The 16607-nt window shown below is 40.4% G+C and overlaps 1 protein-coding gene across 1 annotated transcript; it reads right to left on the reverse strand.

Moving 5' to 3' along the window:
- Window positions 1-2894: 2894 nt before the first annotated feature.
- On the reverse strand, window positions 2895-16107 carry LOC115143936 (lymphocyte antigen 6D-like). The gene is made up of 5 exons (XM_029684416.1): window positions 16045-16107; window positions 15219-15230; window positions 8987-9044; window positions 8411-8548; window positions 2895-3215 (listed from the first exon to the last, which is right to left on the reverse strand). Exons 1-5 carry the CDS (start codon window positions 16090-16092, stop codon window positions 3118-3120), a joined length of 354 nt encoding a protein of 117 aa, XP_029540276.1. The 5' UTR covers window positions 16093-16107; the 3' UTR covers window positions 2895-3117.
- Window positions 16108-16607: the final 500 nt, after the last annotated feature.

Here is a 16607-nt window from a genome sequence, read left to right on the forward strand (position 1 = left end):
CATACCTCCCCTCTATCACCAACCCCCGGGGTAGACCTCCCGGGATACCACAGGTGCTTCTACAAAGTATTGACAAGGGGTGTGAATACTTATGCAAAATAGATATTTCATTTTCAATACTTTTGCAAATATTTCTAAAAACATGTTTTCACCTTGTCATTATGGGGTATTGTGTGTAGATGGGTGAGAGGAATAATGGTTTCATCCAAATAGCATCACATTTCATGAAAAACATAATTTTTACTATTTGGGACCTTTAAGCAAGTCAGCCATATCAGCTAGGCTGCCGGAGTCGGCTCCCTGACGACCAGGTGTAGCTGTGGTTATGATTAACTCCATGGTCAGCTCATGTCACCGTTATTGTGCATTAATAAATCTGTAGTGTTGTGTCTTCAATGGCATGTATCTAAAGAAAGAAGACTTTGCCCTACCAAGATGTACATGTTAAAATCACCACTGAAGATTTGTGCACTTTGACATACAACATTGTGATGGTGCGCTAATGAGCTATATCCCTCCCCCGGGGCTAGTTTAGGGCCCTTCAAAAACTCCATTTAGTTTTTTCAGGTTTCTGATTTTTCCCAGTTTATTTTCACCCTCAAAATCACACATTTTTATAAAAAAAACAACTAAATGGGATGTTCTAAGTCCAAATCAAAGCCTAAAACACACAAGGAGACCCCTTTAATTCAAGTGCGCACCAATTAAGAGACTGTTGTGTTTATCTAGCTGTATTTCTGTGCTGCACATGTGATGGCAGAGTTTTCTAAAGAAATGCCCACCCGATTGATACAAATCATCATGATATAATTCTGCCAGGTAGACCTGCTTTGCAGTCAACATGGGTGTCACGAATACCACCGAAGGTGGCTCCCCTTCCTGCTCGGGTGGTGCTCGGCGGTCGTCGTCGCCGGTCTATTAGCTGCCACTCAAGGTGGCTCCCCTTCCTGCTCGGGTGGCGCTCGGCGGTCGTCGTCGCCGGTCTATTAGCTGCCACTCAAGGTGGCTCCCCTTCCTGCTCGGGTGGCGCTCGGCGGTCGTCGTCGCCGGTCTATTAGCTGCCACTGAAGGTGGCTCCCCTTCCTGCTCGGGTGGCGCTCGGCGGTCGTCGTCGCCGGTCTATTGGCTGCCACTGAAGGTGACTCCCCTTCCTGTTCGGGTGGCGCTCGGCGGTCGGCGTCGCCGGTCTACTAGCTGCCACCGATCCCTTTTCCCCTTTTCGTTTGTTTTTGTCTACTTGTTTTCACCTGTTCCTTGATGGGGTTTTGGGATGGGTGTTATTTAAGTTAGTTTTGCCCGTCGGTGTTTGTGCGGGCTTGTTGTGTTTGTGACGTTTATAGTGTATCGTCAGTTTTGGGTTTTCTATGTCCGGGTTTGTGTAACTAGGTTTTGGGTGTTCTCTGTCCGGGTTTGTGTAACTAGGTTTTGGGTTTTCCCTATCCGGGTTTGTGTAACTAGGATTTGGGTTTTCGCTGTCCGGGTTTGTGTAACTATGTTTTGGGTTTTCTCTATCCGCGTTTGTGTAACTAGGTTTTGGGTTTTCTCTGTCCGGGTTTGTGTAACTAGGTTTTGGGTTTTCTCTGTCCGGGTTTGTGTAACTAGGTTTTGGGTGTTCGCTGTCCGGGTTTGTGTAACTAGGTTTTGGGTTTTCTCTGTCCGGGTTTGTGTAACTAGGTTTTGGGTTTTCTCTGTCCGGGTTTGTGTAACTAGGTTTTGGGTTTTCGCTGTCCGGGTTTGTGTAACTAGGTTTTGGGTTTTCGCTGTCCGGGTTTGTGTACCTAGGTTTTGGGTTTGAGTAACTAGGTTTTAGGCGTTCTCTGTTCGGGTTTGTGTAACTAGGTTTTGGGTTTGTTTTTGCACCTGTGTTTTAGGGCTTCACCCATGTTTGGACCTGTTACTTTGTTAAGGACATTAAAGTGTTTTTTCCCGTTTACTTTGCTCTCTGCGTTTGACTCCTCACCCATCACTCACCCACCATTACATTGGGAAGATTTTTTGAGAAAGAAATGACTATTTCGGCATGCTAACTGGCTACACAACACTAACAGGCACATTTCCATATCATTACCTTGCAATAAATATTTCTCCTTGATGCATTATTATGAATTATGAGAAACTAATGGAATTTAACTAACTTCAATACATGTTCAATACAAGTTTTAAATTGTTTAATTCTATTTTAATGTCTGGATTCTGTGATTTCGTCCCCGTTTTCTGCATTATACATTTTATAGGGCCCTACTAAGGGTGGCAGGTAGCCTAGCGGTTAGAGTGTTGGGCCAGTAACTGAAAAGTTACGGGTTTGAAAACCAGACAACGTGAAATGTCTGTTGATGTGCCCTTGAGCAAGGCACTTAACCCTAATTTACTACAGTAGCACTGTACTACTATGGCTAAGCCTGTAAAACAACACATTTCACTGCACCTATCTGGTGTATGTGATAATAAAACAATGATGAATTGGAATAGTGGGTTTCAACGTAAAGGCATCACCTATGAGCTTATAAAATATATACCCTTTTTCTGATTCTGGAGTGGGTGGGTGGTAGTGCAATGGGGGGCTGGTCAAAAAATGCCCCTTATATTTACATTTTTTTAAAATCCTTTTGGTTGAAGGGTAATGATGTCAGGAGCTGTGTGGGAATTTTCTTCAGCCTCTCCTAAATATAGCAAATGAGAAAATTACAGTTTTGCACCATTATAAAATGTACACAATGGGGCGCTAGTGAAAACACACATGAACGGAGGGCTTTTCTTTGCATTGGTCCTTTTGGGTGAAGGCTTGGGAAATGATGTCAGGAGGTGTATGAAAATGGTCTACAATTCTATTCACTAATCTTCAACTTTGACCACAGGTCCTACCAGACATTCCTATAATAATCAGTCCACAAAGCTTATGATATGAAAATAATATTTTAACAGCATTTCAGAAATTGGAGAAATGACATACATTTTTTTTCATTTGACTACAGGGGAAGGTACGAAATGTGATAACGTAATCATTTTTAGCTATCAATTGAAAACAAAATTGTTTTCAGTATGTTGATTCAATTACAAAATTGTTCCTTGCTGATATTACTCCATTTGCAGGTGTGAGTCAGGTACTCCCAGCTTGGGTCAGTTGCAGAGATCAGTTGTGCAGCATTCCGTCACCACACTTCTTTGCGACTTGACATTACATTCATTTTCAGTAGCACATTTTCTCACCTCACCATCTGAAATTGAAGGCACACACATTAATGGGGGCCCTAGTGGAGAAATATACAAATGCCCAATCGTTCTGTACAATGTCATAACAAATAGATACACAATCAAAAATAGTAAACAATAGGAGGAAATTGTTGATAGGAAAGTAGGTGCATCAGTTAAAGCAGAAATCAGCAGTTGACACAGTAACAAAGTGTTCTCTACTCCCCTGTTTCAGTAAAAAGCCTAGAGATTGGGCTGGAGAAATCTAACCACTCTCAACTTCATAGACAGAGTTATGGATGCAAGGACTGACCATCCATGATATTCAAATGATTAACCATGTTTTGAGGCTTTATGGTGTTTGTTTGCAATCATTGGAGTAAAAATAAGCTTATATTTTTTTTAGTTTTGATGGGGTTCAACAGTTAAACTAAGCTCATGAGGCATTTATAAATTATATTCTTTGAGAATTAATGGGTACATATCATAAATGTATTAGTCCAAAAATGGATGTAGCAACTGCAGATTGCCCCTTTAAGTAATTGATAAACAATTGAAAAAAAACTTCAAATAAGATAATTATTATGCCCCACAGTTAACAGAGCTACATACAGTTAGTTAGCTACCGCCTCTTACTTCCTGACTCCAAACTGGCTCCAGTTGTGTTTCGATTTTTACATTTGTGGCATCATATAGTATTTTGACTACCAATAGATGCAGTGTAATGTGCTAGAATTACTAAAGCAAAATGAAATATAGCTACAAACGGGGTGCTGGCTTATGAGCAGGCTGAAATAAACAGTTGCATGGAAGTACTATACGTCCTCCTCGCTTGTGTTTTGTAACAATTCAAAACATTACATGTGAGTTTCAAGTTGATCAAGTGAAGAGAAGTGAAGCTATTACAGTTTGATTTCGGATGCAATATATATTTTTTACAAGGTTACCATTTTCTCTTCCACATTTGGACTTAGTAGAGGCTGACATGATGAACATACTTTCTGAGTTTCAAGTCAATCAGATGTACTGTTCATGAGAACACAATTTTTGGAGATTTGATTCAAAAAATCTAATATGAAGGAAAATCCAATATGAAGTAAATCATAGGTATATGATGCAAATGTGTTAAAACTAAAACACAAATGTGTTCCTTAAGCTAAAACACTCATATATCAAGTTTTGTTGTTGTATGTGTAACACGGGTTTCGGAGCTGATATCTTTTTAGCATTCAAATAAATGCTAACAGTTTTGAGGTTCACAACGGAATTGCTTGCTGTTTCCATGTTTTGTTTTTTTAAGATATCAAGACTTGCTTCAGTCGGCATACACCTTCCTACACAGCAAATGTGTGTTAAAATCTTGTTGTTAATGTAAAAAGTGTTCTGAGTGTTATACAGTGCATTCAGAAATTACTCATACCCTTTGACATTTTCCACATTATGTTGATGAAATAGTTTTTCATCAGTTCCCCATAATAACAAAGCAAAAACCGGTTTTTAGAATTTTATTCGAATGTATAAAAAAAAATATCACAATTAGATCCATATTCAGACCCTTTACTCAGTACTTTGTTGAAGCACCTTTGGCAGCGATTACAGCATCGAGTCTTCTTGGGTATGACGCTACAAGCTTGGACCAGCTGTATTTGGGGAGTTCCTCCCATTCTTCTCTGCAGATCCTCTCAAGCTCTGTCAGGTTGGATGGGGAGCGTAGCTACACAGCTATTTTCAGGTCTCTCCAGAGATGTTCGATCTGGTTCAAGTCCGTGCTCTGGCTGGGCCACTCAAGGACATTCTGAGACTTGTCCCGAAGCCACTCCTGCATTGTCTTGGCTGTGTGCTTAGGGTCGTTGTCCTGTTAGAAGGTGAAACTCTGACCCACTCTGAGGTCCTGAGCACTCTGGAGCAGGTTTTCATCAAGGATCTCACTGTACTTTGCTCTGTTCATCTTTGCCTCAAGCCTGACTAGTCTCCCAGTCCATGCCGCAGAAAAGCATCCCCACAGCGTGATGCTACCACCACCATGCTTCACTATAGGGATGGTGCCAGGTTTCCTCCAGACGTGACATTTGCATTCAGGCCAAAGAGTTCAATCTTGGTTTCATCAGACCAGAGAATTTTGTTTCTCATGGTCTGAGAGTCCTTTAGGTGCCTTTTGGCAAACTCCAAGCGGGCTGTCATGTGTCTTTTACTCAGGAGTGGCTTCCGTCTGGCCACTCTACCCTAAAAGCCTGATTGGTGGAGTGCTGCAGAGACGGTTGTCCTTCTTTAAGGTTCTTCCATCTCCACAGAGGAAGTTTGGAGCTCTACCAGAGTGGCCATTGGGTTCTTGGTCACCTCCCTGACCAAGGCACTTCTCCCCCAATTGCTCAGTTTGGCCGGGGCTTCCAGCTCTAGGAAGAGTCTTGGTGGTTCCAAAGTTATTCCATTTAACTTGTTATGGCTGGGGGCAGTATTGAGTAGCTTGGATGAAAAAGGTGCCCAGAGTAAAGTGTCTGCTACTCAGGCCCAATATATGCATATTATTAGTATATTTGGATAGAAAACACTCTGACGTTTCTAAAACTGTTTGAATGATGTCTGTGAGTATTACATAACTCATATGGCAGGCAAAAACATGAGAAAAATTCCAACCAGGAAGTGGGGAATCTGAGGTTTGTAGGTTTTCAGCTCATTGCCTATCGAATACACCGTGTCTATGGGGTCATATTGCACTTCCTACGGCTTCCACTAGATGTCAACAGTCTTTAGAACCTTGTTTGATGCTTCTACTGTGAAGTGGGGGCGAATTAGAGGGGATTGAGTAAGAGGTCTGCCAGAGAGGCATGAGCTGGTCATGCGCGTTCACGTGAGAGTTAGCTTGCTTTCCATTGCAATTCTACAGACAAAGGAATTCTCCGGTTGAAACAACATTGTAGATTAATGTTAAAAACATCCTAAAGATTGATTCTATACATCGTTTGACATGTTTCTACGGACTGTAACTGAACTTTTTGACTTTTCGTCTGGCCCGCGCGTCATGAATTTGGATTACTGGGTTAAAAGCGCAAACAAAAAGGAGGCATTGGACATAAATGGACTTTATCGAACAAATCAACATTTATTGTGGAACTGGGATTCCTGGGAGTGCATTCCGATGAAGATCATCAAAGGTAAGTGCATATTTACAATGCCATTTCTGACTTTTGTTGACTCCACGACATGGCGGATATCTGTATGGCTTGATTTTGTTGTCTGAGCGCTGTACTCAGATTATTGCATGGTGTCCTTTTCGGTAAAGATTTTTTGAAATCTGACACAGCGGTTGCATTAAGGAGAAGTGTATCTATAATTCCATGCATAATAGTTGTATCTTTTTATCAATGTTTATTATGAGTATTTCTGTAAATTGATGTGGCTCTCTGCAAAATCACCGGATGTTTTGGAACTACTAAACATAACGCGCCAATGTAAACTGAGATTTTTGGATTTAAATATGAACTTTATCGAACAAAACATACATGTATTGTGTAACATGAAGTCCTATGAGTGTCATCTGATGAAGATCATCAAAGGTTAGTGATTCATTTTATCTTTATTTCTGCTTTTTGTGACTCCTTCCTTTGGCTGGAAAAATGGCTGTGTTTTTCTGTGACTAGGTGCAGACCTAACATAATCGTTTGGTGTGCTTTCGTCGTAAAGCCTTTTTGAAATCAGACACTGTGGTGGGATTAACAACAAGTTTATCTTTAAAACGGTGTAAAATACCTCTATGTTTGAGGAATTTTAATTATGATATATTTGAATTTGGCACCCTGCACTTTCGCTGGCTGTTGTCATATCGATCCCGTTAGAAGGATTCAAGCCATAAGAAGTTTAAGAATGATGGAGGCCACTGTGTTCTTGGGGACCTTCAAAACTGCAGAAATGTATTGGTACCCTTCCCGAGATCTGTGCCTTGACACAATCCTGTCTCGGAGCCCATTGACACAATCCTGTCTCGGAGCCCATTGACATTTCCTTCGATCTCATGGCTTGGTTTTTGCTCTGACATGCACCGTCAACTGTTTGACGTTAAATAGACAGGTGTGTGCCTTTCCAAATCATCTCTAATCAATTGAATTTACCACAGGTGGACTCCAATAAAGTTGTAGAAACATCTCAAGGATGATCAATGGAAACAGGATGCACCTGTTTCGAGTCTCATAGCAAAGGGTCTGAAAACTTATGTAAATAAGGTATTTATGTTTTTTAAACCTGTTTTTGCTTAGTCATTGTGGGGTATTGTGTGTAGATTCATGTTAAGGGAATTTTTTTATCAATAATGACTAATTATGTATATATTTCAATCAGGACTGACTAAACAGAATACTATTATGTTACTGTGTATATACTAATCAGAATACTATTATGTTACTGTATTTGTACTAATCAGAATACTATTATGTTACTGTATATGTATGAATTTTCTTTCTTAATCCTAGTACTGAATATAATGTGTGTAAATATAATCAAGAATTAGAACAATGACTGTCTGTTCCTTGATAGAAATGAATGAACTTTATCTTCAGACTGGCTAGAATGCTTATCTACACAGGAAGACCTTGGCTCATAAATTATATTAAATTGGTAGGGAGACGATGTGGGAAGGTTTGAGATACTGCCTATGTACCAGGGTGGGAGAAGAGACGGGTTGGTACTGGAACTAATGGCGTCATTTTCAGTTTATAACCTGTGGTAAACTGTATCGTGTTCAGTACTCTCGTGAATAAAAGCTGCTATTTGACTTTAAGACTGGGCTCTGTCCATTTTTATAAAACAAGGGTCATACAAATCCTTATGAATTGACAGAGTGTTTAATTTTAATTGGGTGTTTAAACAGAGGAATTAAATTCCTGCAGCAATTAATGAAGAAAAGTGTTTATTTAATCAATTTTAGAATAAAGCTGTAATGTAACAAAATATGAAAAAATTCAAGGGGTCTGAGTACTTTCCGAATGCAATATCAGTCAAATGTGGCGGCGGGGCTGAGCCTTAGACTTTGAATGTTTATTACAGCCCCAACTATTGGCCCATCTGTGTTGTTTTTGGTGTCTGGGTAGCGGTGTTGATATTTATTTGATCAGTTGTGCACTGATATATTGCGACAAAGGTGGAAGAATAATAAGAAAGAAAGAACGAAAGAAGACTTCCATCAAAATCAATTGGTTTGCTTGCAAGTCCTAATAATTTGTTCACTTACAGGCTGGTTTGTGGAAAACAATTCTTGCACAGTGGGTGAAACTGACACCACACTCCACCTCGGTTATGTCAGTCTGGGTGCAGGTTGGATGGTCTGGATTGATGGTAGTACATTTGTGACACTTCAGTGCCACAGTAGCTGAGTTGGAGAAACAATGTGAATGTTATTTTCTGTATTTGTGAAAAATATTATTAGCTTTTGTTCTATAAAATCTTTATGGGCAAGATTTAGCAAGTCCCTGTCCCTGAGGAAATACATATTCATAAAGAGAGACATTATTAAAAGGTGAGACATTTGTGTCTCTGGTAATCCTGAACTGAATTGTTTTGTGTGGTACTGCCAACATGGAATAAACAGAAATAATTCTTTAACAAAGGTAATTAGTTATTAAGAGGTTTTTAAGAGAGGTACGATCTTAAAGTATAACATTTATATAGCACATTCATGTTAAAGATGCAGTCGAAAGTGTACTGATTGCTCTGATATCAGTTGACCCATTCCCAATAACAATGCTATTCTACTACAACCAATGTAGAATAATATGTAGAATGTTTTCATGGATCACTTTCAACTCACCACAGAATACTGCAACAAGCACTGTTAAAGCAAGTGTCATGGATGCCATTGTATTGACCTAAATCAAGCAGAAACTTATAGTTATTGTTAGACATAGATTTCAGAATATTAAACATAGCAAAAATGATTTCAGCCCACTGTTGCTACACATTCTTTCCTTATGTATTATAATAATACCAAAACATATGTTTTAAGTCAAATATTAGCTATTGTCTGAAGCTGAAAAGGACAATACATGTAAAAGCTCATTTGACCTATGCACCAAGGCTTTTCAGCATCAGCAGCTTGACGACTGCTAGAGTACTGCAGCTTTATTGATCTACTGTACTTCACTAACAGATGTGCACATTGAATGGGTGGATTAGGGTTCCAACCTCTCAAACAGTCTAATACTTACTCTTAGAGTAGGTTTACCCTAATAATGTAAACGTGTTTTAAACATTATGGGGAGGTTTGCCCGGACAAAGATTAAGCCTAGTCATGGATTAAAAAACAAGATTATTTATACTCCAGGACGAGGTGTAATCTGTGTCCTCGAAACCGCTCTTTAACCCTATATTTGACCTAGCTTAAAACATAAGCTTACTCGGATGGGAAATAGACAAGGTAGTGGACACCGTTTGAACTTGACATTTTTCATGTTTCCGTAATAAAGAATGGAGTAATGCAACCTTATATTTTGAGTTATGATAGGGTAAGACAGCTATGCTAGAGACATGTACAAGTTATCGTACTTAAAGCTGAGGTGGCACCACAGGTTCAAAAGTGGTGTGGCAAAAGTTGTACATGTCTTTCTGGGGCCTGGAGTTTTTCCTGATTTCATCACCTGGTCAGGTAAAACTTTGGGTCATATTCGTAGGCTAGGACAGGGTCCAACGCTAATTGTTTTTCTTACTGTCATGGCCGGACCAGTTGGACAAAAATCTAATGGCCCGAACAGAATTTCTACTGGCAAGGACATGGTATAGTTTTCAATGCATTGGGGTCATGCAGGGCCTCTAGGCTGGCGTGCTTTCTCTCTATATGCAGCTATTAACAGTCTATATTTATAATGAATAAATACAAATAATTTGGTGGGTGCTTATATTTGTCCTACTTCACACATGCACAAGTGTGTATTAATACGCATGTGTGAATTGGAAATGTGTTTTTTTGCATATCACAACTCTCCCTGAGACACCATCGGAGAGTGGGGTCACAGCCAGTGTCCGCCATTATTAACGGCAACCCTGGAGCAATTAGAGTTAAGTGCCTTGCTCAAGGGTACATCAACAGAGTTCTCACCTTGTTGGCTAGTGGATTCAAACAAGTAACCTTTCGGTTACTGGTCCAATGCTCTAACCTGCTGCCACCTTTGGTTATTATGAAGCTGTTTAATATAATTTAGCAATGTAAGTCGTTACTCTATTCTTTAGAATTAACATTTTATTAATTGCTTTTATTTTTGTTTCTAAATTATGTAATTTAGATAATATTTTTTTTACATCTCAAAATAGGACGCTGCTCCTTTAAGAGAATTTGACCTGGCTACCTGTTGTGGCTTTCTTTTTGTCGACTATCAACAGTAGCCAGCACATTGCTAGTATGTTCACTATTGAAGGTTTACTTTTGTAAAGCAGATTGATGGGCGCTTCTTTTTGCTCAGGACAGCTTGCATGTGCTTTGTGAACGTATCAACTTCTGTACTGCTCGAGTGCCCGAGAAGTCACTCGTGGGGGTGTAGTGGTGCTTGAATGAACAGCCAGTCATATTGCTCAAATACAAATAGCACAGTGCTTCTGCATGTAGTCTTCAGTGGTTTTCTATAGTAGACTGCGAGAACTGGCCCGGTTGCTGCTGCTGCTGCTTTCTTTGAAAGTGGTGAGAAGTATTGGGCAAATGCGGTCTTGCAACATGTTTCTGGCGGGCGGCTCTGATTGAAAGGGTCCATCTGTGATTGCTTCATAAAATGTTTTACTTTTAAATTATTGAAATAAAACACCCATTGATTCTTGAAGAATTTAACTTATATTTGTAGAAAAAATCATGAGCTTAGTCCAATTGTCATACCATCAGAACCCCACCTATTTATTTGTTCAACTCAACTGTTTGAAAACAATGTAATTTTTTAACAAACACTGTTTAGCCTCTGAATATGTGACTCGTTTCAAGAATCTAGGCACATGTCGCACATCACTACTTCACAGGAGAGGCATTTGAACATCATTTTAAAATGTTTTATCAAAATGTTTTTTTTTTTCATGTGCCTTAATAACAAACTTGTATGCCATCTGTAAATACGAATACAATTGTTTAATTACGAGCCGAGTTGGTTTAGCCTCGGAAAAAGACAGGAACCTTCCCGCTAGCCATGATTAGCTAAGATAATGGATGGGCTGGACATGCCGAGAGATGAGTTTGAATTGAACTGCCATTTAGCACGCGTCTGTCTATAACATAAGCTGCTCAGTATGGGTAGATTATCCTTGCTACTGCAGCTTTTTTGTCAAATATAACATAAGCCCTAGAGAACTGCAAAAGTGTTGCTACGGCTCTCAACAACATTGCTCCTCTGAATTTAGCAGGCGCTATTGACAAAAATTGGTGGCAAAAAGTTGTGATTGACTACTTTCTGCACATGGTCAGTGTAAACTGGAGTGACTTGACACAACGGGCCAAACAAGCTGTAGCTAGCTATAATCAAAATGGAAAAGACACGCTGCCGTAAAGCGCTCATCCATGTATACTGGTAAGAGTCTAGCTACATTTTCAGATAATATACATTTACATTTACATTTAAGTCATTTAGCAGACGCTCTTATCCAGAGCGACTTACAAATTGGTGCTTTCACCTTATGACATCCAGTGGACCAGCCACTTTACAATAGTGCATCTAAGTCTTTTAAGGGGGGAGAAGGATTACTTTATCCTATCCTAGGTATTCCTTAAAGAGGTGGTGTTTCAGGTGTCTCCGGAAGGTGGTGATTGACTCCGCTGTCCTGGCGTCGTGGGGGAGTTTGTTCCACCATTGGGGGGCCAGAGCAGCGAACAGTTTTGACTGGGCTGAGCGGGAACTGTACTTCCTCAGTGGTAGGGAGGCGAGCAGGCCAGAGGTGGATGAACGCAGTGCCCTTGTTTGGGTGTAGGGCCTGATCAGAGCCTGGAGGTACTGAGGTGCCGTTCCCCTCACAGCTCCGTAGGCAAGCACCATGGTCTTGTAGCGGATGCGAGCTTCAACTGGAAGCCAGTGGAGAGAGCGGAGGAGCGGGGTGACGTGAGAGAACTTGGGAAGGTTGAACACCAGACGGGCTGCGGCGTTCTGGATGAGTTGTAGGGGTTTAATGGCACAGGCAGGGAGCCCAGCCAACAGCGAGTTGCAGTAATCCAGACGGGAGATGACAAGTGCCTGGATTAGGACCTGCGCCGCTTCCTGTGTGAGGCAGGGTCGTACTCTGCGGATGTTGTAGAGCATGAACCTACAGGAACGGGCCACCGCCTTGATGTTAGTTGAGAACGACAGGGTGTTGTCCAGGATCACGCCAAGGTTCTTAGCGCTCTGGGAGGAGGACACAATGGAGTTGTCAACCGTGATGGCGAGATCATGGAACGGGCAGTCCTTCCCCGGGAGGAAGAGCAGCTCCGTCTTGCCGAGGTTCAGCTTGAGGTGGTGATCCGTCATCCACACTGATATACGTTTCAAATATTGTCCGAAAGGTTTTTTCATTGTAAGTTAAAGCACACTGTTAGCTAGCTAGCTAACGTTAGATTGCTGGCTCGCTAGATAACGTTACATGTATGATCTGTGTATTAATATTATTTGTATCTCAGAAAGCCATTTACATTGCTAGTTATAGCCTAATGTTAGCTAGCTAGCTGACATTGAACCTAGTTGGTTAGCTTTAGCTACCTGCAGATTCATACTACAGCATTAAATGCATGGTGGCTAGGTTTGGCAATCAGTTTGTATTGTAGCTATGTGATTTTTTATTTTGTGTTATTGACTGTACATTTGTTTATTCCAAGCGTAACTATGTGTTGTTGTTTGTGTCGCACTGCTTTATCTTGGCCAGGTCGCAGTTGTAAATGAGAACTTGTTCTCAACTGGCCTACCCTGTGAAATAAAAAATAAATTAAACAAATAATAATTATAATCTTAAAATGGTATGTACCCTATATCACTCCACTGAATCAATGCAGCCTCATCAGTCTCCTCTGGCCAACTTGGAGTAGGTTACACAGTGAGAGTGTGCATAACTGTACACGCTGCACTGCTCTCAATATCTGGGAAAGATCTACATCGGGCAGGAGGTGAGCAATGTCGGCAAGGGGAGAAATGTCACCTTGGACAATTTCTTAACTTCACTGTCATTAGCGCACAATTTGTTTGCAAAGACAAAAAGGAGGTCCTTCCTGTGCAAAATAAGGCACCTGCACAGTCATTACTGTACAATGTTGCTGAAGAATGACAAGACTACCCCATTTCCAACCAGAATACCTGTATTTATACTGGTATACCCTAATGATAAGACCATGTCAATTTTTGTCTCCTTCCCATCTATCATGCCTTGAATGAATGAGACCGAGAGAAAGCAACCCCCCAGTACCACCTCATCTCACTGAAGAGCGATGAAGGCAAGACTGAGGAGTACAGCACCATGGTCTAAGAGAGAGGCAACATGAATAAGTAGTGTTGAGGGCAGGTGGGTCACGAGAGGAATCACATACATACACTTATACATGATCATATACAAACGCTTAATCCAGTTAAGAACTTGCTGTTTGCTCACCCCACAGCTAGCTTGAAATGTTGTGGATGGAGCCATCCAATTGGTACCTTTTGGGTGTTTCAGACTGTTGACATGTTGTCAAGGAGGACAGTTGTTTGTTTGCAAGCAGAGGATCGCTGGTTTGTGCCCAGTGTGGGACAGGGACAGTGGAGGAAGATATACTGGTTTGTGCCCAGTGTGGGACAGTGGAGGAAGATATACTGGTTTGAGACCAGTGTGGGACAGGGACAGTGGAGGAAGAGATACTGGTTTGAGACCAGTGTGGGACAGGGACAGTGGAGGAAGAGATACTGGTTTGAGACCAGTGTGGGACAGGGACAGTGGAGGAAGAGATACTGGTTTGAGACCAGTGTGGGACAGGGACAGTGGAGGAAGAGATACTGGTTTGAGACCAGTGTGGGACAGGGACAGTGGAGGAAGATATACTGGTTTGAGACCAGTGTGGGACAGGGACAGTGGAGGAAGAGATACTGGTTTGAGACCAGTGTGGGACAGTGGAGGAAGATATACTGGTTTGCATTAGCACTAGTTTAATCAGGTGTGTCAGCTGTGGCTGGGGAAAAAGTGTGACACCGATGAGGCCCCCGAGTGCCACGATGAGGATGACCAAAAGAAGATGGAATCAACAGACTCGACACAAGATCAAGCGTCATCTTATACAACATGTTTCCCAAACTCGATCCTGGCCAAAGTGTAACAAATACTGCGACAATCAAGGTAAGACATAGCCATAACGTTCTACTTATGCTTGATAAAACTGTCACGGCATTATACTGTTATGTCATTTCAGACAATTGTTTTAATTAGCTATTGTAGCTAACTAGCTAGCTACGTAAGGTGGAGAGGTTGGTTAGATTCAACAAATGTAATGTTTGTAGCTGATCTGAGCTCATGCCTGTTAGATAGTTAATCTGTCTTGAATGTAATTGTGACTGTGGCTGAGATAATATAACAAAATAATTATATAGAGGGTTAATGTTGTTAAGATACGATGAGTTAGCTAGCCAGCTAGTATACTTATGCCGTAAGTGGGCTGCTCGGACGAGACGTGAACCCGGGAGCCTGGCTAGCAAGCTAGTTCGGTACCTAACCACTGACATTACAACATCAACTAACAAAACGGATACAATTTCAATCATGTAAGCTATCTGGCTTGAATTCAATTTTGAATGTGGCTGAGAACAAAAATATTTTTAGTGTCAATGTTGTCGGGATATAAGTAAGGTTATCTAGATAAAAACTTGTGTAGCTAGCTACTGTTGCTAGGAGAGAGTGGCTAGGTGTCAGTTTTGCTTCACAGCTTGGTACATAGACCTTTTAGATTTCCAATGAAGGTACGCCTCATTTCTCAATTCGAATGAGACTGTATGATCTGTAATCCTAACTCTGTCTTGTCTTTTTCTGTTTCTCCTTCAACAAAAATTAAGTATTAGCCTGTTAGCCCCAATGTAATTTAGTTAGCTTACCTTCATTCTTTGCTGTAAAAGATAACAGAAAAAAAATATTGTTTTTAATTACATCAACAACACCTTTCTCAGATATTCAAAAGCAAGGCACTTCTGTTATGTAACCTTTTTCTGTCATTCGAGTGTCACTGTTGACAATTTAGTGGATTTTCTTAAATGTCATTGTAGATATTTTCTACACATCCTTCAAGACAGAAAATGAGAGAGTGGATCTCGGCACCATCAGCTTGCCGCGGAATTGAGCTCTCAACCGCTGTGCCATATTACGTTCCGTAATATGGAATATTGACTGAGAAATTATAAGGGCGAAGAACTCTCTTCAACATGCATTGCTATAGTCACGTCTATAATAATACAATTGTTTAGCCAACATTTGATAAGACTTGCATCTTAAAGGAGATAAGGAGATGTCACATATTTTCCAATAGCAAATAGCCCTAAACATCAGTGTTTTGTGAAGATACAGGGTAGAAGAGAAGATACATACATACATGCATACATACATACATACATACACATACATACATACATACATACATACATACATACATACAATATGCTTAACAGACATCAAAATTACAACATACATTTGATGGATTATGATAAGATAAAGTAGTATTAAGCTATTTCAAAGCCACATTCTTCAAAACATTTACAAAATAGCAATACTTAACAACACTAAAACAAGACTAAAAGTTCACATGCTGTATCAAACATTTTTCAAAAAAAATTACTAAGTTTGAGAAGACTTTAAAGTATCTTCAATATTCTTAAATGTCAAGAAAAGTCCATAAAGGTTTTTATACAGAGGAAAGGGAACTCTTACCTCTCTGACTACTTGAATGTAGGGTTCAAAAGCAACCATCTCCTTCATTTATATATGACATCTGAGCCTCACCCCAGGCATCCATTTCAGCCAATAGTCGTCTCACAGATATTTGCTTTGGCCTCCGACTCCATGGTGTTGTGCATGTGATTTAAAGCCACAATCTGGATTTTGTTTCAGCCTAATGACAACCCCTGAGGTATGGGGCGGAATATGTGTATATGTATGGGGCGGAATATGTGTACATGTATGGTAAAGTATTTTTGGTATATGCTTTAGGAGACTATAAAACAGCTATTTTCTCACTCGAATTGTGTTAAACTCCCTCAAACAAACAAACCAAAACCCACTCTCTCATCCAGTCAGTTTTTTCATGTGAAGTGGGACTTCTTGTTTGGTTTGACAGTAGTTTTTTTTATTTAAAGGTGCTTCTTTGCCACCTCACTATAAATATAATTTTTTTCAACAATTAACAATCAACAATGTTTATTAACAATCATTATCCATTTCTCTCAGCCCTGAGCTAATGGTACCATTCCTCAATCATTATCCATTTCTCTCAG

The sequence above is a fragment of the Oncorhynchus nerka genome, linkage group LG16, assembly GCF_034236695.1.
Source record: "Oncorhynchus nerka isolate Pitt River linkage group LG16, Oner_Uvic_2.0, whole genome shotgun sequence".
In the NCBI taxonomy this organism is placed as follows: Eukaryota; Metazoa; Chordata; class Actinopteri; order Salmoniformes; family Salmonidae; genus Oncorhynchus; species Oncorhynchus nerka.

What these genes read in the sequence shown, in the direction of transcription:
- LOC115143936 (XM_029684416.1), bottom strand. Translation starts at nt 16,092, where the DNA reads ATGAAGGAGATGGTTGCTTTTGAACCCTACATTCAAGTAGTCAGAGAG. An exon ending in GCTTGTTGCAGTATTCTGTG is followed by an intron (nt 8,549 to 8,986) that starts GTGAGTTGAAAG and finishes TCTCCAACTCAG; the next exon opens with CTACTGTGGCACTGAAGTGT. An exon ending in TGTTTTCCACAAACCAGCCT is followed by an intron (nt 3,216 to 8,410) that starts GTAAGTGAACAA and finishes CTTCAATTTCAG; the next exon opens with ATGGTGAGGTGAGAAAATGT.